Source organism: Misgurnus anguillicaudatus, chromosome 21 (assembly GCF_027580225.2).
Source record: "Misgurnus anguillicaudatus chromosome 21, ASM2758022v2, whole genome shotgun sequence".
In the NCBI taxonomy this organism is placed as follows: domain Eukaryota; kingdom Metazoa; phylum Chordata; class Actinopteri; order Cypriniformes; family Cobitidae; genus Misgurnus; species Misgurnus anguillicaudatus.
Genome location: NC_073357.2, coordinates 6,501,682 through 6,521,628, shown reverse-complemented (window position 1 = coordinate 6,521,628; position 19,947 = coordinate 6,501,682). Strand labels below are relative to the sequence as shown.

At 34.3% G+C, this 19,947-nt stretch overlaps 1 protein-coding gene across 2 annotated transcripts in view; it reads left to right on the top strand.

The window, feature by feature from the left end:
• Positions 1–19,947, top strand: part of efl1 (elongation factor like GTPase 1) — a 160,330-nt gene that overhangs the window by 12,892 nt on the left and 127,491 nt on the right. For both annotated transcript variants that reach the window (XM_073859644.1, XM_073859645.1), the window contains exons 9-12: positions 4,242–4,321; positions 4,463–4,599; positions 8,915–9,037; positions 10,458–10,557. In XM_073859644.1, the coding sequence (XP_073715745.1) occupies positions 4,242–4,321; positions 4,463–4,599; positions 8,915–9,037; positions 10,458–10,557 (440 nt within the window). The remainder of the gene's footprint in view (positions 1–4,241; positions 4,322–4,462; positions 4,600–8,914; positions 9,038–10,457; positions 10,558–19,947) is intronic.

The window sequence follows — 19,947 nt, the reverse complement described above, 5'->3', positions numbered from 1 at the left end:
TGATAAATGATGAAAAAGATATTTTAATAATGAATGGTAAGCACACGGCTGATTGTAACTATTTACTTCCATAGTAGGAAAACAAATATTATGTAATTATTGTGATAAATGATGAAAAAGATATTTTGATAATTAATTTTAAGCACACAGCTTATTGCAACCATTTACTTCCATAGTAGGAAGGCAAATATTATGTAATTATTGTAATAAATGATGAAAAAGATATTTTGATAATTAATTGTAAGCACACAGCTTATTGCAACCATTTACTTCCATAGTAGGAAAACAAATATTATGTAATTATTGTAATAAATGATAAAAAAATATATTTAGATAATTAATTGTAAGCACACAGCTTATTGCAACCATTTACTTCCATAGTAGGAAAGCAAATATTATGTAATTATTGTAATAAATGATGAAAAAGATATTTTGATAATTAATGGTGAGCACACGGCTGATTGTAACCATTTACTTCCATAGTAGGAAAACAAATATTATGTAATTATTGTAATAAATGATGAAAAATATATTTTGATAATTAATTGTAAGCACACAGCTGATTGTAACCATTTACTTCCATAGTAGGAAAACAAATATTATGTAATTATTGTGATAAATGATGAAAAAGATATTTTAATAATTAATGGTAAGCACACGGCTGATTGTAACTATTTACTTCCATAGTAGGAAAGCAAATATTATGTAATTATTGTGATAAATGATGAAAAAGATATTTTAATAATTAATGGTAAGCACACGGCTGATTGTAACCATTTACTTCCATAGTAGGAAAACAGATATTATGTAATTATTGTGATAAATGATCAAAAATATATTTTAATAATTAATGGTAAGCACACGGCTGATTGTAACTATTTACTTCCATAGTAGGTAAACAAATATTATGGAATTATTGTGATAAATGATGAAAAAGATATTTTAATAATTAATGGTAAGCACACGGCTGATTGTAACCATTTACTTCCATAGTAGGAAAACAAATATTATGTAATTATTGTGATAAATGATGAAAAAGATATTTTAATAATGAATGGTAAGCACACGGCTGATTGTAACTATTTACTTCCATAGTAGGAAAACAAATATTATGTAATTATTGTGATAAATGATGAAAAAGATATTTTGATAATTAATTTTAAGCACACAGCTTATTGCAACCATTTACTTCCATAGTAGGAAGGCAAATATTATGTAATTATTGTAATAAATGATGAAAAAGATATTTTGATAATTAATTGTAAGCACACAGCTTATTGCAACCATTTACTTCCATAGTAGGAAAACAAATATTATGTAATTATTGTAATAAATGATAAAAAAATATATTTAGATAATTAATTGTAAGCACACAGCTTATTGGAACCATTTACTTCCATAGTAGGAAAGCAAATATTATGTAATTATTGTAATAAATGATGAAAAAGATATTTTGATAATTAATGGTGAGCACACGGCTGATTGTAACCATTTACTTCCATAGTAGGAAAACAAATATTATGTAATTATTGTAATAAATGATAAAAAAATATATTTAGATAATTAATTGTAAGCACACAGCTTATTGCAACCATTTACTTCCATAGTAGGAAAGCAAATATTATGTAATTATTGTAATAAATGATGAAAAAGATATTTTGATAATTAATGGTGAGCACACGGCTGATTGTAACCATTTACTTCCATAGTAGGAAAACAAATATTATGTAATTATTGTAATAAATGATGAAAAATATATTTTGATAATTAATTGTAAGCACACAGCTGATTGTAACCATTTACTTCCATAGTAGGAAAACAAATATTATGTGATTATTGTAATAAATGATGAAAAAGATATTTTGATAATTAATGGTAAGCACACGGCTTATTGTACCATTTACTTCCATAGTAGGAAAGCAAATATTATGTAATTATTGTGATAAATGATGAAAAAGATATTTTAATAATTAATGGTAAGCACACGGCTGATTGTAACCATTTACTTCCATAGTAGGAAAACAGATATTATGTAATTATTGTGATAAATGATCAAAAATATATTTTAATAATTAATGGTAAGCACACGGCTGATTGTAACTATTTACTTCCATAGTAGGTAAACAAATATTATGGAATTATTGTGATAAATGATGAAAAAGATATTTTAATAATTAATGGTAAGCACACGGCTGATTGTAACCATTTACTTCCATAGTAGGAAAACAAATATTATGTAATTATTGTGATAAATGATGAAAAAGATATTTTAATAATGAATGGTAAGCACACGGCTGATTGTAACTATTTACTTCCATAGTAGGAAAACAAATATTATGGAATTATTGTAATAAATGATGAAAATGATATTTTAATAATTAATGGTAAGCACACGGCTGATTGTAACTATTTACTTCCATAGTAGGAAAACAAATATTATGTAATTATTGTGATAAATGATGAAAAAGATATTTTAATAATGAATGGTAAGCACACGGCTGATTGTAACCTTTACTTCCATAGTAGGAAAACAAATATTATGTAATTATTGTGATAAATGATGAAAAAGATATTTTGATAATTAATGGTAAGCACACGGCTGATTGTAACCATTTACTTCCATAGTAGGAAAACAAATATTATGGAATTATTGTAATAAATGATGAAAAGGATATTTTAATAATTAACGGTAAGCACACAGCTTATTGTAACCATTTACTTCCATAGTAGGAAAACAAATATTATGTAATTATTGTAATAAATGATGAAAAAGATATTTTAATAATTAATGGTAAGCACACGGCTGATTGTAACCATTTACTTCCATAGTAGGAAAACAAATATGATGTAATTATTGTAATAAATGATGAAAAATATATTTTAATACTTAATTGTAACTACAAGGCTGATTGTAACCATGTGCTTCCATAGTAGGAAAACAAATATTATGTAATTATTGTGATAAATGATGAAAAAGATATTTTAATAATTAACGGTAAGCACACAGCTGATTGTAACCATTTACTTCCATAGTAGGAAAACAAATATTATGTAATTATTGTAATAAATGATGAAGAATATATTTTAATAAATGATGGTAAGCACAAAGTTGACGGTACCCATTGAATTCCATCATATTTGTTTTTCCTACTATGGAAGTCAATGGTTACAATCAGCTTACTATCATTTATCAAAATATATTTTGTGTTCATCAGAAAAAAAGAACTTCATACAGGTTTACAACAACATGAGGAACAACAGATTTTTCATTTTTGGGTGAACTATCCCTTTAAGACTCAATAATATAATATTTATTTTTAATTTGTTATTTAAAAGAAAATCATAACATATAGGCAAAGGCTGTAAATACCGATTTATCATAAGCATGTTCTATTTTGTTCATTAAAAATGAGTTTGCATTTAATGTATAAATGTCCCCTGATTGGCTGTGATTGATCTCACAGTGCCCACAGACGTTTCACAATTAGTTTGGATAGACGTCTTGCTTGTAGCTGAAAACCTGGTTAGGCCAAATGTAGAAAAAATAAAATAAAAGCCTTAACTTACCTAAAACTTTACCAGTGTACCTTTCCTTTATTGTAAACCCTGATATTTTATTTATGAAATGCACAGAAGTGTTAAAAGAAAAACACACTATGATTTGTTGAAACTTGTCAATCCTTTTCTGTAGCTAATAGTTTTAATGTGTACATGAATATTGTTTTTTTTATACATTTTTCATTTTGTCTGACCTGTAAGCGTAACGAGAGCACCTTTCATCAGTATGCGTACAATAAGTTACCAAGAATTTGTTCGCAGTCAGCAGATGTTTACAGTATCGCAGGAAGATGAATCTGCATAATGAGTCTTGGACCATAAAGATCTGAGTCTCTTGTCTCGCCGTGATATTATCATCTCAGACCGATCAATCACACCCATCATTATGCTTCAGCAGACAGATCTCATTCATTGAGGGACGAGACGCGGGCGACGTGACCTCCAGACGACAGCATTGATTTACACGGGGCTGTCATAGTCAAGTTTTTAAACTCAATCCAGATCGGTTTGAAGCAGACAATTTGACCCAGTTCTGTCACATCAGGGCTTTTTATCGTGACTTCAAATGAACATTGTCTTTAAAAAGAGAGCTAATGAATACATACCCGACATGATGGCTTAGTTTGCGTTTAGTTTATATTATAATAAATGGCTCACAACCCAACTGTCTTTTTCTGTCTCAGTCCAAAGGAAAGAAGCCCCTGTTTGTGCAGCTCGTCCTGGATAATATCTGGAGTCTGTATGATGCCGTGATCACTCGAAGGTAACGTCAGCTGTTTTGTCTGCATGAAATGTGTAACCAAATGATCTTTAAACACTTTTATCAGATGCAAACATATTGATCACAGTAATGATAGCAATTTTCACCTTTAAATATCTAACACCTGCACTTGGTCTCCTCCAGGGACAAAGAAAAGGTGGAAAAGATGGTGACGTCATTGGGGTTAAAGGTCATGGCTCGTGACCTAAGGCACTCGGACCCCAAAGTGCTGCTCAGTGCCATTTGTAGTCAGTGGCTTCCTGTTTCTCAGGCTGTGCTCTGTATCTTTTACCACATAAAGATGCAATTGATTCGTCTGGTGTTTGCCAAATCTAACCATCATAATGCTTTTAGTGATTAATAATAATTGAAAGTGATCTTTTGTTCTTTGTATATTTATAAATGAAACAGGCACACAGTCAGTTGTACATTATAAACATGCATAAACATTATTGGGTGGTTTCCCTGACAGGGATTAGTTTAAACCAGTGGCCAGTTGCATAAAACTTTAAGACCAGTCTTAAAAGTTAGTCATGAAATTTTTTCTTCAAGACTGATCATAACTGTTTTAAGTATGTTTCATAGAAAGGGAGATTGGTATAATTTAAATCCAAATAATAAGACTGATTAGCCCTAACTAATTTCTAGTTAGTCAGAATCATTCTTAAGACGCAGTCTTAACGTCACGGCTATGTTTATGCAACCGGCCACAGGACTAGGCCTTAGTTTAATTATGACATATAACTAGTTTAAATAAACATGCCTTACTAAAACCATTACTTGTGTGCATTTTGATGTATTTTAAGATATGTCAGTGCAAATTGTTTTCAAGTTTGGAAAGCTCTTAAAACTAGTCTAATCCCTGTCTGGGAAACCTCCCCTATAAGCTTACGTACTACACAGTGTGATGCATTTTAAAGCTTTAAAGTTGTATGAGGCAGTGTAAAACTGGGCACAAACCAGCGGCTGACCATACTAACTGATCTTATATTAGTGGATTTTATTTGTCAAAAAACATTTGTTAATAGAATTTTATAAAAATACTACTTACACATATTAGTGTGATATAAATATAGTAAATCAATGCATTTCTTGACTATTAAGTGAGAAAAATTACAGCTCTTTGCCTCTAACTCAATGTGTTTTAATGGGTCACTATGAGCTTCCAGGAACTAACTGAAGTCTCTATGAATCACGTGACGCCATTGTCAGAAGTGTTTTCCTAAAGTGCTGTGGGTAGAATTTGTCGCCGCCAACACTCGCTGTCTAATAGGGTTAAGCATAATGAATTTCCATGTATTTTGATTATCTGTTTTAAAACTGTGTTCATTTTATATGTTTCTATAACTGAATCAATAAAAATAGAACGTTTTGAGAATTTCTGAAATCATTCGAATGCTTCTAGTAATGTGTCGTGTTGGTCTTAAATTTTACTCATAATGGTCTTAAAAGGTCTTAAAAAGGTCTTAAATTTAACTTGCTGAAACCTGCAAGAACCCTGCACGTAGAATTAAGGCAGTTTTGAAGCCGAAAGGGGGTCAAACACAGTATTAGTATGGTGTTCCTAATAATCCTTTAGGTGAGTGTATATATACTTTTTACTTCTATGCATTTGGTGGACACTTTTGTCCAAAGCGGCCTATAGGGCATTCAAGCTATACATTTTTTATGTGCGAATACGTGTTCCCTGGGAATGAACCCACAACCTTTGCGCTACTAATGCAACACTCAATGCTCTGGTTTTACGCATCATTTAAGTGCATAAGATGCTAGCAAACCAGTTTACTTGACTTCTTTTAGTAGTTTGGATCAAATGCATCCAGTAGACACTTAAATCTTTACAGTGGAACAAACAATGCAAATGTAAAAAAACATTTTGTCCCTATTTCCTGGACTTTTCAGTTTTCTGTTGTGAATGTAGAAGTCAGTGTAATTATACAGGAGCTCCAATGACGTTGTTGAGATCAGTTGAGTGGCGTTGTCCACCCCCTCAGCCGTCACCCGTCCCACCGTGATCTCGACAGCTGTATGGGGTGGAAACACAAAACACGGCATTATTAGAAGCTCCTTCAACGCTGATATGATTGACACGGACCCGCCACGCAATTACAGAGACGACAGGTGCTCGCAGTGACGCGGCTTTACAATTAACGGTTTTAGTAAAATGTCAGTCGCTCCCTTTAACGTGTAATTGAACGACTCTCGAAATACTGCGGCCTGCGTGGTAGGCGTTGTTGTTGTTGGGAATAGAATGTAGTTGATATGAATGTGTCTTATTACATTTAGAAAATATTAGTGGTAAAATATCCATATGAGAGCTGTTATATGGGTCAATGACGACATGGATATTTTTGTGCATTATTTTCTTTTAAAATAACTTGAAACATTTACATGTGTCACTTTATTCCATAAAAATATTTTGTTTAAATACATGTTCTGTATTTTTTAACAATTCATATTAGTTTATGTTTTGGTTTCTCAAACTTGTAAAATGTCAGGCGGTGCAACCGTCCGAACAAATGCACAGATTAAGACAACTCCATTAAATCCATTTTAAGAGGATTTTTTTAAATATCCACATAAGTATTTGACACATCTGCATTTTTATCAGTAAGGGAATTTCTAAGTGGGCTTGTGACACACAATTTCCACCAGATGTAGCCATTTAGCCAAATATTGAATTCATACAAAGAAATCAGAACATTTAAGTATACAAGTTGAGTCATAATAAGTAAAGTGAAATGACACAGGGAATAAGTATTGAACACACTTTATTTAATACTTTGTAGAAAAGCCTTTGTTGGTGATTACAGCTTCTAGATGCCTCTTGTATGGGGAGACCAGTCGTCTGCATTGCTAAGGAGTGATTCTGGCCCATTCTTCCACACAAATGGTCTTTAAATCTTGAAGGTTCCTTGGGCCTCTTTTATGAACTTTGATCTTCAGTTCTCTCCATAGATTTTCTATGGGATTTAGGTCAGGTGATTGACTGGGCCATTTAAGCAACTTGATTTTCTTTCTTTGAAACCACTTTTTCATTTTCAGCTTTCTGGTAGATGGCAGCAGATATTTATCCAGAATTTCCCGGTACATTTCTTTATTCATCTTGCCTTCAATAATATGAAATCTGGCAGTACCCCTTGCTAAAAAGCAGCTTCCACCCCCAAACTTAACTGTTGGTATGGTGTTTTTTAGGGGTGGTGGGCAGTGCCATTTTTTCTCCAAACATGGTGTGTAGAATGACTGCCAACAAGTTTAATTTTGCTTTCATCTGACCATACTATAGTCTCTCTATAATCCACAGGCTTCTCTGAATGCTCTTTCGCAAACTTTAACCGAGCCTCAACATGCTTTTTGTTCAGCAATGGAGTCTTGCATGGTGAGCGTGCATGGATGGCATGGTGGTTCAGTGCATTGCTTATAATTTTCTTTAAATCAACAGTACCTGCTGATGCAAGGTCTTCCTGAAGTTCTCCCCGAGTGGTTGTTGGCTCTCCTGATTATTCTTTGGACTCCTCGGACAGGGCTCTTACGTGGAGCACCTGATCGTGGCCAGTTTATGGTGAAGTGATGCTCTTTCCATTTCCGGATAATGGCCCCCACAGTGCTCACAGGAATATTCAGCATTCTGGAAATGCGCTTATAACCATTCCCATCAAATGCTTATCAACGATAAGATTACGAAGATCTTGAAAGAGTTCTTTATTTTTACCCATAATGAAGTCTTTCCTGTGTTCTTCCTGGGTAATGAAAAGCCTTTATAGGCCATCAATTAGGACTGAAGCAGCTGATATTAATTAGTACTGATAGGGGCAGGGTTTCTCTCTCAATACTGACAGATTTCTGGTGATCTCCTGGCTTTCTATGCCATTTTGCACCTTGTTTTCTTCAATTGTTCAATACTTATTCCCTGTGTCATTTCCCTTTATTTATTATGACTCAACTTTTATACTTAAATGTTCTGATTTCGTTATAAGAATTTAATATTAGGCTTGATGGCTACATCTGGTGGAAATTGTGTGTCAATAGCCCACTTAGAAATCCCCTTACTGATAAAAGTGCTGATGTGGCAAATACTTATTTTCCCCGCTGTAGGTACGTTAACTGTTACAATGACGTGTTTGTCCTGTGGCGGCTACCGTAGCTTCTCTATGCGTATCGAAAGTGAGGGGTGAGCTTTGGACTGAGCCGTTGCTTGCAATTCACAATCTCACCACTAGATGAATCTGCAGTATATTTAATATATTTTATTTATGCATTTGGCAGATGCTTTTATCCAATCGACTTACAGTACATTTCAAGGCATACATTTTACCAACGTGTGTTCCCTGGGTTCAAACACATGACCTTTTGCGCTGTTAACGCAATGCTCTACCACTGAGCTATACTGGAGCACCAATTCAGTGGACTTTTAATTCAGCATGACAGAATTCTCACGTTTAAACATATCAAATGTTTGTCCCCATTTGTTAAATTTACTTTTGGTAACAGTGTTGAAGTAACAAGTTTAGTTCATTCAAGAGTTTCAGGCCCTGTTTTGAACCCTATTTGTGGAAACTGTCAGCTACGTCTGCTTTCTTTAACCGTGTGATTCAGCGATGGTTTGTGAAAAGCTGCCCAGTCCGGCTGAGATGTCGTCTGAGAGAGTTGAAAAGCTGATGAGCGTGGGAGTGCGCAGGTTTGATTCTCTGCATGAGAAAACGCAAGAGCTAAAAAAAGGTGAGGGCGAACACGTTAGCAGACGAAGTGATTCATGCAATGCTTTCTATTGCTAGACTTCAGTTACCTTTGAGAAAACTAATGGTCTTATTGCAGGTGTCTGCTCTTGGCTCATTGGTTTGTAGTGAACTTACAAACCTTTTACATCCTAAATGGTTTCCACCATAAAGGTCCTTTATTTTAAACAGCGTAAAAAAATGTTTTGTTACTGCTTTCTTGAGGGTATTTTATAGCTTTCTGTGTTTCTATTCATTTCTGATAGGAGTTTGTGTCAAAACATTATGCTTTTAATGTCGTAGGCCTTATGAACTCATGAATTTAAAGGAAAAGTGCTCCTTACATTTTTTTTACACATTTGTAACCCTGCAACCACAAAACCGGTCATAAGTTGCACGGGTATATTCCGCAATAGCCAAAAATACATTGTATGGGTCAAAATGATATTTTTATGACAAAAATCATTATGATATTAAGTAAAGATCATAATCCATAAAGATATTTAGTAAATTTCCTAAAGCAAATATATATATATTTTTATTATTCATCAGTAATATGTGTCGCTAAGCTGCAGTGCTTCTCAAATAGTGGGGCGGGACCCCCAGGGGGGCTCGAAGCGACACCAGGGGGGGGCGCGCGAGACCCCGGGGAAAATACTTTTTCAGGAAGTGATTTTTTTGCAACTTCACTTAAAGACATTACACCCCAAACACGCTGATAAGCCGCTTGGGTTTTTTATTATTATTTATTGATTATATTTAATTTAATTTTTCAGTATCAAATGGTCAAAAAATATACTGTAAATAAAGATCGATTTCTTTATTTCAGGCAAATTGATGCATTTTAAGTCTTTACTGTTACAGACTAAAAAACAATGTTAATAAAGTGATTCTTTTTTGCAAGTTGATTGATATTTCTTTTTTTGTGTTTTCTTTAATGTTAATAAGGATACAATGTTTTGCAGATGTATAATTTTATAGACAAATTATACTATTTACAGTCGCGGCAGAGAGTTGGGGGGTGCGAAATGTTAACTTCTTCCTAGGGGGGGCGTGACAGAAAATAATTGAGAAGCACTGCGCTAAGGCAACTTTAAAGGCGATTTTCTTAATATTTAGATTTTTTGCATTCTCAGATTCCAGATTTTCGAATAGTTGTATCTCGACCAAATGTTATTCTATCCTAATAAACCCAATGAACTCAATGTCAAAAATTGACAATTTTTGTGGTCCAGGGTCACATTATGTAACACATTTGCGATGATGCTTATATTTAGTTTTTAGATTTTGTATTCACGAGAACCTCCACACTGTCTCCCGTGACCGTCCATATTGTGTTAAAACGCAGAATTATACAAACAAACTATTAAATCAGTGTTATAGTCATCAAATGAGAGTTTAATCTGTTTGTGTTTGCCCGCTAGCATTCCTAGACTGTTCGGCTGATGGGACGGCGCCGGTAATCGTCTTTGTGTCGAAAATGTTTGCTGTGGACGCCAAATCTCTTCCACAGAACAAACAGAGGTATTGAGTGTTTTTCATTGATTGTATGTTCATAAGTCACTGTCTGTTTACAATGATGTGTCCGCCCAGAGAAGCTTTATATGTTTAATAAGTGTTTCAATTTGATCAGAAGCGGCAGCTAGTGCATAGTGTCACTTAGTTAATCTTCATTACTGTTTTTCACATTTTACAATTATAGTAAACTCATTAAATGTATGGGAAAAACAAATGTAACATATCGGAATTATGTTGAGACTTAAAGCTTGGTTGTATTTGTTAACAGTAAGTTTATGCATTAGCTATCATGAACTAACAATGAACGATACTAATACAGAATTTACTAATCTTAGTTTATGTTAATTTCAGCATTTACTGATTCATTTATAAAATCAACATTAACATATGCACCATGAACTAACATTAATGCATTTACTAATATTTACTATTTCGACCTTATTGTAAAGTGTTACCAAATCAAGATTTTTCCGTATTATAGCATCTTCAGAATAGTTAACCCTTGAAATCGTAAAAAAACATAATAGTATTATAAATAAATAAAACATTAATATTATTAAACTGTATTGAAAGCACTACCGAAGAAGTTCCCATCTTTTCTTGTCTCTTATTGGCTGCATATTCTTTATTATTATTATTACACCATGACGCTTACTGTATGTGCGTCCTTTAATTTTAAGAGTGCTTTAAAAGATTTTTTACTAGAATTTTGCTGTTGATTAAGAGAGAAGGCTTCCCTGCCAATGACCAGTTTTTCCGGCAATCTGTATTTCCGCTATTATCCACCAGGTGGCGCTCTTACCCAACTTAGTGTCAGAAGTATCGCCTTAGGGCAAACAGTTCAAAATTTGTGTATGTTTTGATCATCGCTCTGAATCTGATCTCCATCAAAAGTATTTTTTTGCTAAAAAAAATTTATTTTTGAAGAAACCTACCCATATTTGAGAGGTGATAAAAGAGAACAAATAAAGACAGGATGAAATGTTTTTTGTTTTTGAAAGCAGAGGGTCCATTCTTTCATTTGGTATATTGTATGTTTTTATATTTAAAGGAGAACATTTTCTGTAAGGCATTAAACTTTTGTGAAAATCATATAAAATGCTGGTGCTGGCTTTGTTCTGCTGAATACTATTTTTATTTTTTAAAGGAATATTTGTAACCAAGCAGATCTGGGGCACCATTGACTTCCAAAGTTAATACTATGGAAGTGAATGGTGCCCCAAAATAAATTTGGTTATTGACAATTATTAAAAATACCTCCATTTGTGTTCAGCAGAGCAAAGAAGTTTATACAGGTTTGTAACAACTTGAGGGTGAGTAAATAATGACAAAATTTACATTTATAAAACGGCAGTTCTGGTTCTTCATTCTGATTGGTTGAAACTAGGGATGCACCGAAATGAAAATTCTTGGCCGAAACCGAAAACCGAAAAAAGCAAACCAAGGCCGAAAAACCGAAACCGAAACATCGAAAGAAATTATTATGCCAATTATTAGTACAATTGCATTTATGGCTATCACTGTGTACTAACTAGGGGTGTGTGACGGATCAAATAACTCACAGTTTGGATCACATTACAGTTTTTGAGGCACAGATCAGATTATTTTTCCGATCAGCAAAAAGCGGGTGGGAAAATCTAATAAACAATAAAGAAATTGCAAACATTTATAAAAAAGAGCAAAGTTGTACATTAATAAGGTCTGAAAACAGCATTAGGTACAGAAATCAAATTAAATGAATTATAACACAATAAATTAAATATCTTATTTATCCTATTTGTCTCTTTGTCATGGGTTGTTTGATTATCATTAATGACACAATCTGACTGTAATCTATACATACATTTAAGACATAAACAAATGTTTTTATTAGAAAAAGAATACTGTGGAGATCATTTTGTTTATATGAGCCCTGTCAATAACAGAGAGATTTTATGTTTGCTTGTTTTTTTTTAAACGCGTCTCTCTCATATGTGCACTATTAAGGGCACTTAAACACGCGCGCACACACAGAGAAGGAGGGTGAATCTCAAACAGCGCAACAGTCGCTCCACATAAAAACTTTTTGTTGTGTTTCATTGCTTTATTCGCCAAATGTACGTTAATGGATTACAGTATGAGACACATTTGCGCGACTCTCTCTAAAGTTTACACATCAAGACATGCTTAATCTTTGCAGACGCGTGCAAACGGCTCGACCGTGAGTGAAACCTGCTTGAGCACGAAGGGGAGGGGTGTGTGACGACTGATCACCGTGAGTGAAACCCAAGCGCTAGCGCACAGATGGGAGGGGCGCGGTTGACATTCATTTTCGGTTGACATTTTCGGCCGGATTTTTTATTTCGCCCCCGAAACCGATAATGCCATTTTCGGCCAAAATTTTCGGCGACCGAAATTTCGGTGCACCCCAAATTTCGGTGCACCCCTAGTTGAAAAACTAAGCCGTGATAAAATACCCCGGTAACCTCACGGTTCAGACCGCATTACATAAGTATCACTGCGCCACTGTTGCTGCGTACTGATTTATGAAAATAAACACCACAGTTTCAAATCATTTTTTACATTTTTCTACAATTGCACAATTAATGGCGATATCCAGATAAATGTCAATAAATAGTGTTGAGTCATCTCGTCGATAAAGAGAAAACGTTGTCTGAGGAGTTTCTAACTCAAGTTCATATGTCTGCTATTATCCACTAGATCAGGGCTAGTCAACTGGAGGCCCGCGGGCCAAGTGCGGCCCGCCAATCATCTTTATCCGGCCCGCCGGTCACCTTTGGCCGTTTCTCAATCGGAAGGCTGCAGCCTCCGGAGGTCGCATATGCAGACTGCATACGTCATCAAGATTAAGTTAACTGAGCATTACATTCACAAATCATAAGCATATTACAACAATTTACGATTAACTAAGAATAATAGTCAACTTTAGAATTGTTAAAATTCTGAAATAAGGCTTAATGACGTATGCAGCCTGGAAATGCGACCTCCGGAGGCTGCAGCCTTTTTGAGAAACGACCATAGTCTGATTTAAATTCAGCGTGGTTACTTTTACCTTACCACTGTACAAGACAACACAGAAAGGGGCTGTGTGGGGTACCAACCATCTGCGGGTGCGTAATTATCTGATCCAATTCGAGCTTTGGATGCATTAAAGAAAATAAACTTATGCGACTACACCGCATGTGACGCGGCGACCGGAAGTGATGTATTTCAGTGTGTTCCAATCAAAACTGTGTGCAAAGTTAAAATTATTAATTATTGTTTGTTTTACTTTATAAGGAACACTTGAATACTTTAATTACTGGTAAGTAAATTATTAACTATGCATATTTTCGTAGATTAAAGGTTCTCTCCCATGACAGATTTACGATTAAACTACATTTTCATTACGCCACTAGGGGGCGAACTCCCGACAGTTATATCTGTATGTAATGGACAATGGAAAGGCTGTTTAGCCTATATATCTATAAAATATTAAAAAAGAAAACATGTAGTGCAATTTTAGTCATTAGGAGAAGACTGGCTTTATGTTGTGAATACTTGACACGTAACAATTAATGAAAGTAAACAGTTATAAACAAAATATGTTTAGGAGTGTTGATCTTTCACACTTTTACTATTAACATTTGGCTCTTACATGTTAAACTCATATTTTCTTTATTAAATATTAATAAAGAAAATATGAGTTTTCAGTAATTAAAAGGCTTTTAAATTTCAATTTTTTGAAAATGCATGTTTTTAACATTTTTTTCAAATATACTACAACAAAAGTAACAAAAACGACAACAACACACACACATATATGGTAAAAGTAAAAATATATCAAAATAAAAAATAGGGTAAAAGTTTGGCCCGCGTCATATTTACAATTTTAAAATCTGGCCCCTGAAGAAAAGTAGTTGAAGACCCCTGACCTAGATGGCGATCTTACCCAACTTAAACACTGACGTATTCACTCAACACTGAAAACACAGCGTGTAAGTTTTGATGGCTTTGAATCTGATCTCTTACAAAAGTTCTTCACAAAAATTTAATTATCTCCGCTTTTAGCTAAAAAAATTGGAGAGGTGATAAGACAACAAATGAAGGTAGGATGAAACGTTTTTTTTTTTTTGTTTGAAAGCGGATGGTCTGTTCTTTCATTTGATATTTTATGTTTATTTAAAGAGGCATTAAACTAAAACTGGATGGCAACTTAAAAAAACAATGCTGACGGGGAAAGAGTTAAGCATGCTTCCAAGCATATTTGATCATCACTTCAACAGTTGCACGATAGAAATGTTAATGTATGAATTAGATGAATGTTGGTTTATAAAATCATATTTTCATTGTGTCTTTGCTGCGTCTGTGTTGTTTGTGAACTGCGCTCTGTTTCAGTCACACTTGATTCTGAGGAACTACTTTGTTTGGCGGAAGAGTAATATTTGTACTAATATAATTACAAGTTATTTGTGTTTTATTTTATAAAATCCCGCTAACGTTATGCATATGAAGTAACCGTTTTATAAACACAATAACCCCCGCGAAGCAGTGGGGGTTACAGTGCATTTTATAACGGCTAAGGGGGTTTAGGCACTCCTCTTCGCGTCGTGTCTAACAACGCCCCTTAGCTGTTATAAAATGCACTGGTGACCCACTGCTTCGCGGGGCTTATTGCTTTATTTTACTATCCCTTTAACTGTATTATCAGTGGGACATATAAAGACTTAAAGGGATAGTTCACTTTAAAATGAAAATTCTGTCTTCACTACTCATCCTCATGTTGTTCTAAACCTGTATGAATTTCTTTTTTTCTGATGAACACAAAAGAAGATATTTTGAGAAATGATGGTAAACACACAGCAGATAGTGTCCATTGACTTCCATAGTAGGAAAAATATATAAAATATTTTGGAAGTATTGTGATAAATGATTAAAAAATATTTTGATAAATGATGGTAAGCACAAAGTTGACAGTACCCATTAAATATATATATCAGTATTTATCTATTGGTGGATTTTATTCTAACTAATCGAATATTTTGTATAGGCGCATCCCTGGTAAAACCATGCTTGTTATATAAAAAAAGCTGTTTCCAACCACATTATTGGTGAACTGCTGTTTTAAAGGGCAGACACATGTACTAAGCAATGGTGTCGACTGATGAAAAAAAAACAGACATATAAACAACGTATTAACCAATATTTGCAAAAGTATAAATTTTCCATCGGAACGATTCTGTGGAACTGTTTGAAATTCCTATAGGAAAACCGTACACATGCCTTTAATGTTTGTGGATTAGGGCGAGAGGGTAGGATCCTGAATAATAGATACGTGTGTGTTGTTTTTTGAGAAGGTTTGCAATAGCCCATGGGTTTCACAAACTTAATGGAGCTTGTCCAAACAGTGAGGTAGCGGTTGATCGATGCGGCAACACGCCTGCTCTGTGTGCGCCCGTCTGTGTTTTCTCTTTGAAAATTTACCCCCCGTTGTAATGTTCCCCACTTAGATCATGCTCCCGTTGGTGTCCTCTGTCTGTGCCTGCTCTCCACCAAAATAAATGTAGTTTGGTTTTTGTCGTCTGCCTGCACTGTCCCATAGATCCGGGCAGGGGGGCGATGCTCATCGCAGGACTACGCCACAAGATGGCGCTCTCAGTAAGCCAAAGCCTCCGCAGACTCCTCGTGTGACCTCGTATCTGAGGACACGAGCTGCCCAGACTCTTTGTTCTGAAGTCAGTGTGTCATTCGAGCTTAACCATCTTTAGCACTGATCTGGCATCAGATATTTTCTAATATTTGATGGATGGAGCTATAGAGCGAAATTAACAAATAATTCAATCTTTATTTTTATCTGTCTGCGCTCAGATGTTCTCTCTCCGGTCCCTTTTGTTCTCATGCTTGTATTCGGTTTTATTGCCTTGACACAATAGTGTTTTTTACTCGACATTTAGTAAACAAATGCTTTATGCATTATAAACCATCTATGGTTAATTCTTAACAAGCGGTGTAAACATATCTCCGCAGATGTTTAGCAGACGCTACATCACATACAAATGCCGAAAGATGATTTGTCATCATGATTTATGGTTTCATATGATACAAATACACATGCAAGGGGCTAGAGCTGAATTTGGATGCTGGTTGACACACTTCTATTACTCTGTTAGCAGCACAAAGGCCACGGGTTCGATCCCCAGGGAGCACATATACTGATAAATGCAGCTTTTATATACGCATCGGCCTACCTTCCAGTCCAGACCAGAGGGATTTTTAGGGCATGTGTCTAGAAACGGATCCGTACGTCGCACAAGCACACTCTTTGTTCTCTGACCCCACGCTCGCTAATGTCGTGACACCGGACAGGCGATGCCACGCAGGCTGATGTCAACGCACAAACTGTCTGAACTTTATCGTATGGAGAGACGCTCATTATTGGAAGCAGATGGCTGGGCGTACCAGGACGATACTTGGCGGCACTTACGTCTTTAAGGTTTGTTTTGATAGGGGGAACTTGTGCAGACGCTCACATAGTGTTTCGTTGGCCGCTGGAGCTCCTGTGTAGTATTAGCTTGGGGGACTTAATAAAGTCCATGCGGTACACAGAAATTTAGGTGGAGATTTGTTAAGTCATTAGGGAGGGTGAGCAAATTAGTTGAAGTTTTTATTTATTAAATGTAGAATAATCTGCACTAATGATGTGTCCATGAATATGCATTAATAAAAAATAATGAAATTTTTTATATGCATTTTATATTGTGTAATATGTACCATTTAGGTACAGATATGTATACATTTGGGGTACTAATGTGCACTTTTATCAGTACCTCAAAGATACTATTTAGGTGTACTATCAGTATATTAGAGCTGCAACTAGCGATTATTTTTATAATCGATACATCGGGTGATTCGTTTTTCGACTAATCGTTTAAAAACCGAATTATTACTCAATTCGATATTTTCCCTTCTTAAAGCTAAATAAGGAACTAAATTAGGGTATTCACGCGTGTAAGTGTACTTTTAAAAGTGCAAAAGCCACATACTACCACAGAGTTTTAATAATATAATCTTTTTGATTTTTTAAGCATTAAATAAAAAAAGGTTGTGCAGCGTTTAAATAGTACACTGCAAAACATGAATTTCAAGAAAAAAATTCTTAGTATTTTTGTCTTGTTTTCACTAAAAGTATCTAAAAATTCTTAAATTAATATGCTTTTTCTTGATGAGCAAAAATAAGTCTAGTTTTTAGACAAAATGTATCAAATTTAAGTGAATTTGTGGATAAAACAAGCAAAAAAATCTCCCAATGGGGTAAGCACAATTTTCTTGAATTTAGTGTTTAAGAACAATGTTCAAGATTTTTTTGCTTACCCCATTGGCAGATTTTTTTTGCTTGTTTTATGCACCAAATCACCTAAATTTTATATTTTTGGTCTAAAAACTAGACTTATGTTCTTGGGTTGTTTTGCTCATTAAGAAAAAGCATCTTAATTTAAGAATTTTTAGATATTTTTACTGAAAACAAGACAAAAATACTAAGAAAATGTTTTCTTGAAAATCATTTTTTGCAATATAAAACATCTTTAAATGTCAAAAAATAAATAAACAAAATGAACTGAGACTTCAGGGTAAAACAAATTAAATAAGCCATCATGATATGAAAGTGATATACACATTGCAAAAAATTATTTTCAAGAAAAAAAATATTTTTTTCTATTTTTGTCTTGTTTCCAAAAATATCTAAAAATTCTTAAATTAAGTTGTATTTTCTTGATGAGCAAAATGACCCAAGAAAATAATTCTAGTTTTTAAACCAAAATATCAATTTTAAGTGATTTTGTGCATAAAACAACCAAAAAAAAAACCTGCCAATGAGGTAAGCAAAAAATCTTGAATATTTTTCTTAGACACTAAATTCAAGAAAAAATTGCTTACCCCAAAAACTTGCTTATATTAAAGGATAACATCACCATTTTTCAATATTTTATGCTTACCCCATTGGCAGATTTTTTTGCTTGTTTTATGCACCAAATCACTTAAATTTGATATTTTTGGTCTAAAAACTAGACTTATGTTAAGAAAAAGCATCTTAATTTAAGAATTTTTAGATATTTTTACTGAAAACAAGACAAAAATAAGAAAATGTTTTCTTGAAAATCATTTTTTGCATTGTAAAACATCTTTAAATGTCAAAATATAAATAAACAAAACGAACTGAGACTTCAGGGTAACATTTTTTATTATTAACAAATTAAATAAGCCATCATGATATGAAAGTGATATACACACTGCAAAAAATGATTTTCAAGAAAAAATATTTTTTTTTTCTATTTTTGTCTTGTTTTCAGTAAAAATTAGGGGTGGCACGGTTCACAAAACCCTCGGTTCGGTTCGTATCACGGTTCTATGGTCACGGTTCTCGGTTCAGTACGGTTCTTGTTGTTATTTTTTTAACACTCCAGAAATGTATTATCTTATTAATGTATTAATTATCCATAATTTAGGATACAGTATTAAAAAAAGTTATATCATGTAATCATGCACAAACTGAATTTGACTTTAAGCACATTAATGGGAACATCCCTGAGGAAAGCCAGGCGAGATTTTGACACAGCGAGAGGGAAGACATTGATGATTTCAACATGCTTTTCATTTATTTGGCAAAAAAGAGAATGTGTGTTGCCATCTACATGAACTTATGTGCATTTTTAGCACACAAAGATAACTTGCATTCAAAATGCCAACTTCAGTGTAGCTTTAAGATTTATCACTGAGAGGCTGCTTAAATACTGCAGAGAGAATATGTGGACGAGAGAGAAACATAACGTTTACACCGGTAATATTTAAATCCGTCTCTTTTGTCCACTTTTGACCATTTATGTCCTGATTACTTTAAGGGGCAGTTTATGAAATAAGATCGCCCAACTTTCACCCGCTAGCAAAATGAAACTACGCGGAAATCAGCCGCTTTCGTTTTATCAACGAAAGGCTAAAAATAGCGGTGAATACGAAAAGACGTAAAACAGTGTTCATTACCTCAGATTAGATAAATGGTCGGAGAGAAGGCTGTCGCGTGTGGCTGTATCTATTGTTTTATTTCCGCTGTCATCATAGGTAACATGAAATAAAAAAATGTTTCCACACACCAAACTTATACGACGCTGGCGCATCCTCCAACTGCGGGCAGACTTCTTTTTCTCTCCCTCTTGCCATTTCTACACGTAACATGACCGGCAGCACCCACTCTCCACAGCAGTCACCTCTTCTTTCGCGCTATTCGCGAAAGGGGAACACGCTATCTGAAGTTACATACAGGGCACGAGTCTACATACATTGCGCATGCCATGAACCGTTGAACCGTACGACACGCACGCGCTCCGAACCAAGACAAGCGAACCGAACGGTTCGGATTTTTTT